The 5,000-nt window shown below is 52.7% G+C and overlaps 1 protein-coding gene across 1 annotated transcript in view; it reads right to left on the bottom strand.

Annotated features, from left to right (window-relative positions):
* Positions 1-5,000, bottom strand: part of LOC121948678 (laminin subunit alpha-1-like) — a 30,556-nt gene that overhangs the window by 8,485 nt on the left and 17,071 nt on the right. The window contains exons 27-30 of the mRNA XM_042494075.1: positions 4,492-4,674; positions 4,227-4,381; positions 3,748-3,891; positions 2,825-2,958 (exon numbers count right to left, since the gene is read on the bottom strand). Coding sequence (XP_042350009.1) covers positions 2,825-2,958; positions 3,748-3,891; positions 4,227-4,381; positions 4,492-4,674 — 616 coding nt within the window. The remainder of the gene's footprint in view (positions 1-2,824; positions 2,959-3,747; positions 3,892-4,226; positions 4,382-4,491; positions 4,675-5,000) is intronic.

Genomic DNA, 5,000 nt, shown 5'->3' with positions numbered 1-5,000 from the left:
CGGGCACAGCCCGAAGAGGTGACATGGGACCTCCTTCCCGTGGGCTCACCACCCATAGGAGGGGCCGTAGGGGTCGGGTGCAATGTGAGCTGGGCGGCAGCCGAAGGCGGGGACCTTGGCGGTCCGATCCTCGGCTGCAGAAGCTAGCTCTGGGGACGTGGAATGTCACCTCTCTGGTGGGGAAGGAGCCTGAGCTGGTGCGCGAGGTTGAGAAGTTCCGACTAGATATAGTCGGCCTCACCTCGACGCGCGGCTTGGGCTCCAGAACCAGTCTTCTTGAGAGGGGATGGACTCTCTTCCACTCTGGAGTTGCCACTGGTGAGAGGCGCCGGGCAGGGGTGGCAATACTTATTGCCCCCCGGCTCGGTGCCTGTACATTGGAGTTTACCCCGGTGAATGAGAGGGTAGCCTCCCTCCGCCTTCGGGTTGGGGGGGACGGATCCTGACTGTTGTTTGTGCCTATGGTCCAAACAGCAGTTCAGAGTATCCTCCCTTTTTGGAGTCCTTAGAGGGGGTGCTGGAGAGTGCTCCTTCTGGGGACTCCCTCGTTCTGCTGGGGGACTTCAACGCTCACGTTGGCAACGACAGTGAGACCTGGAGGGGCGTGATCGGGAGGAATGGCCCCCCCGATCTGAACCCGAGTGGTGTTTTGTTATTGGACTTCTGTGCTCGCCACAGATTGTCCATAACGAACACCATGTTCAAGCATAAGGGTGTCCATATGCGCACTTGGCATCAGGACACCCTAGGCCACAGTTCAATGATCGACTTTGTAGTCGTATCGTTGGACTTGCGGCCGTATGTCTTGGACACTCGGGTGAAGAAGAGAGGGGCGGAGCTGTCAACCAATCACCACCTGGTGGTGAGTTGGCTCCGATGGTGGGGGAGGACGCCGGTCAGACCCGGCAGACCCAAAACGCATTGTGAGGGTCTGCTGGGAACGTCTGGCAGAGTCTCTCCTGTCAGAAGGAGCTTCAACTCCCACCTCCGGGAGAGCTTCGACCATGTCCCGGGGGGAGGGCTGGGGACATTGAGTCCGGAGTTCCTCAAGGCCCTGGATGTTGTGGGGCTGTCGTGGCTGACACGACTCTGCAACATTGCGTGGACATCGGGGGCAGTGCCCTTGGACTGGCAGACTGGGGTGGTGGTTCCTCTTTTCAAGAAGGGGGACCGGAGGGTGTGTTCCAACTACAGGGGGATCACACTCCTCAGCCTCCCTGGTAAGGTCTATTCGGGGGTACTAGAGAGGAGGGTCCGCCGGATAGTCGAACCCCGGATTCAGGAGGAGCAATGCGGTTTTCGCCCCGGTCGTGGAACTGTGGACCAGCTCTGGACCCTTGGCAGGATCCTTGAGGGTGCTTGGGAGTTTGCCCAACCAGTCCACATGTGCTTTGTGGACTTGGAGAAGGCATTCGACCGTGTCCCTCGGGGAGTCCTGTGGGGGGTTCTCCGGGAATATGGGGTTTCGGACTCCCTGATACGGGCTGTACGTTCCCTGTATGACCGGTGCCGGAGCTTGGTCCGCATTGCCGGCAGTAAGTCGAACTCGTTTCTGGTGAGGGTTGGACTCCGCCAGGGCTGCCCTTTGTCGCCGATTCTGTTCATAACTTTTATGGACAGAATTTCTAGGCGCAGCCAGGGTGTTGAGGGGGTCCGGTTTGGTGACCTCAGGATTAGGTCTCTGCTCTTTGCAGATGATGTGGTCCTGTTGGCTTCATCGGGCCGCGACCTTCAGCTCTCACTGGATCGGTTCGCAGCCGAGTGTGAAGCTGGAATGAGAATCAGCACCTCCAAATCCGAGACCATGGTTCTCAGCCGGAAAAGGGTGGCGTGCCCCCTCCGGATCGGGGATGAAGTCCTGCCCCAAGTGGAGGAGTTTAAGTACCTCGGGGTCTTGTTCACGAGTGAGGGAAGGATGGAACGGGAGATCGTCAGGCGGATCGGTGCAGCATCTGCAGTAATGCGGACTCTGCACCGGTCTGTCTTGGTGAAGAGGGAGCTGAGCCGAAAGGCAAAGCTCTCGATTTACCAGTCGATCTTCGTTCCTACCCTCACCTATGGTCATGAGCTTTGGGTAGTGACCGAAAGAACAAGATCGCGGGTACAAGCGGCCGAAATGAGTTTCCTCCGTAGGGTGGCTGGGCTCTCCCTTAGAGATAGGGTGAGAAGCTCGGTCATCCGGGAGGGGCTCGGAGTAGAGCCGCTGCTCCTCCGCATTGAGAAGAGCCAGATGAGGTGGCTCGGGCATCTAATTAGGATGCCTCCAGGACGCCTCCCTGGTGAGGTGTTCAGGGCACGTCCCACCGGTAGGAGGCCCCGGGGAAGACCCAGGACACGCTGGAGAGACTATGTCTCACAGCTGGCCTGGGAACGCCTCGGGGTCCCCCGGGAAGAGCTGGACGAAGTGGCCGGGGAGAGGGAAGTCTGGGTTTCCCTGCTTAGGCTGCTGCCCCCGCGACCCGACCCCGGATAAGCGGAAGAAATGGATGGATGGATATTAAAAAAAGGTAATTTCTTCAGTGATTCTGAAAGAATACATGTCTTCCAGACCTGCCAAAAATAACACCATTTATTAGCCAGAAACTGCAAAAATTGAAATCATTGTTGAATTATCAAATTTACAACAGTGCACCCATTTTCAGGTCCAGCTACACATTTGAAACCATCACGTGGCAGTGGTCATGATGACATCACACTCTTTGTTGTGTGAGGTCATGATGACATCACACTCTGTCACATGATGTCCTGATGACATCACGCTGTCTCTCAGGTGACATCATGACGATATCCCGCTCTCTGCTGGGATCAGGTGACGTGTAGTTACCGTGTGGCGTTGATTCGGGTCCAGAGGTTGTTGCTGATGTCCACATGAGGAAACTCCAGTCTGGTGGTACCTGAACCCACGTCCCACAGCAGGGACACCTTCCCATCATGCATCTCTACTGCCAGGAAGTCCACCTGAATGCAACAGACCATTACAGCTACAGGACAAACACCTGGGACATCTGAGACACCTGAGGCATCTGAGACACCAGAGACATCTGAGACACCTGAGACATCTGAGACACCTGAGACACCTGAGACATCTAAGACACCCGAGACACCAGAGACAACTGAGACACCTGGGACACCTGAGACACCTAAGACACCTGAGACATCTGGGACACCCGAGACACCTGGGACACCTGAGACACCTGATCTGTTGTAGATTCCAGTGATATGGATCTCAGTGATCTGTTCTGGATCTCAGTGATCTGTTCTGGATCTCTGTGATCTGTTCTGGATCTCATTAATCTGATTTGATAAACATCAATATTCACTGATTTTTGATCTGTTTGATGTTTTTCAGACAAACTGCAGAAACGTTTTTCTGAACTCTTCAGTAAAAGTTTCCAGTGTGTAAACAATAAACAGCTGACGAACAAACAACGAAACAAACAACAAAACAAAACAAACAAACGAAAAACTAACAGATTCAGCCATCATTGATACATCAGTATGTGTGTGTTACTGTGTGTGTGTGTGTGTGTGTGTGTGTGTGTGTGTGTTATTGTGTGTCTCTCTGTGTGTGTTATTGTGTGTCTCTGTGTGTGTTATTGTGTGTCTCTCTGTGTGTGTTATTGTGTGTCTCTGTGTGTGTTATTGTGTGTCTCTCTGTGTGTGTTATTGTGTGTCTCTCTGTGTGTGTTATTGTGTGTTTCTGTGTGTGTTATTGTGTGTCTCTGTGTGTGTTATTGTGTGTGTTACCGTGGTGTTGCTGCCCAGGTAGAAGAGCAGGTTTTGTGGACTGGACGTCTTCAGGATCAGACTCAAAGTGTTGAAGTTGGTGGACTCAGTCTGAGGTCTGTAGGACCGGACGCAGTCTCTGTCCGCCTGCACCGCCACCTTGATCTGATGACATCATCACAACATCAACAACATCAATGACATCATCAAAAATTAAAAGATTCACTTCTGTGTGTATCTCAGTGTGTGTTTCTCTGTGTGTGTGTATCTCAGTGTGTGTTTCTCTGTGTGTGTGTGTGTGTGTATCTCAGTGTGTGTTTCTCTGTGTGCGTGTGTGTGTGTGTGTGTATCTCTCAGTGTGTGTTTCTGTGTGTGTGTGTGTGTGTGTGTATCTCTCACTGTGTGTTTCTCTGTGTGTGTGTGTGTGTGTGTGTGTGTGTGTGTGTGTGTGTGTGTGTGTATCTCTCAGTGTGTATTGCTCTGTGTGTGTGTTTATGTACCGAGGCGGCCTGTCGTCGGGCCTGGTTGATCAGCTCTCTGATGTCGGACACGTTCCTGCTCAGTGTTTCTCCCAGCATGCTCAGTGGCTTTATCCGGCCCATCAGACGCTCTGTGCGATGCTCCGCCTCCTCCAGCTTACGTTGCACCTCATTGGCTGTGGACACAAGAAGCAGGAAGTGTCAGGACCACAGATATGTGTGTGTGTGTGTGTGTGTGTGTGTGTGTATGTATGTGTGTGTGTGTGTGTGTGTGTGTTTGTAAGACCTTCAGAGTGTGTGTGTGTTAGAAGCTTGTTGGTCTCCTTCACAGAGCTGTCTGTGTTTTCCACCACAGAAGAAGAATCCTGCAGCTGCAGCCTGAGTCTTTGCAGCCGCTGCAGCGCCTCCTGCAGGTCGGACCGAGCCGTCGCAGCCTGATGCTCAGTGTGCTGCAGCGCCGCCAACGAACCTGATGAACAACGTACAGACACATCAACAGATCAATACATCAAAACAAAATCAATAATCTACTGATCTATGAATCAAAAGATAAACTTCAGCAAAACGCAGCAGCTGAAGTTCAGACAAACACGTCGGTCCCAGACTGGCCTCTGTCCTGGATCATACAGGACTGATTTTAAACTTCTCCTGATGCTTCTTCAAGCCCTCAGCGGTTTGTCCTCCTTATGCATAGCAGACTGTCTATCGTGTTACACTCCAAACCGTGCTCTTCGATCATCGGACTCTGGACTACTAATAGTCCCAAAAACTAAGAAGAAAGTGGCAGAAGTAGCT

Source organism: Plectropomus leopardus, chromosome 10, assembly GCF_008729295.1.
Source record: "Plectropomus leopardus isolate mb chromosome 10, YSFRI_Pleo_2.0, whole genome shotgun sequence".
NCBI classification, from domain to species: Eukaryota; Metazoa; Chordata; class Actinopteri; order Perciformes; family Serranidae; genus Plectropomus; species Plectropomus leopardus.
This window is presented reverse-complemented; position numbering and strand designations above follow the sequence as displayed.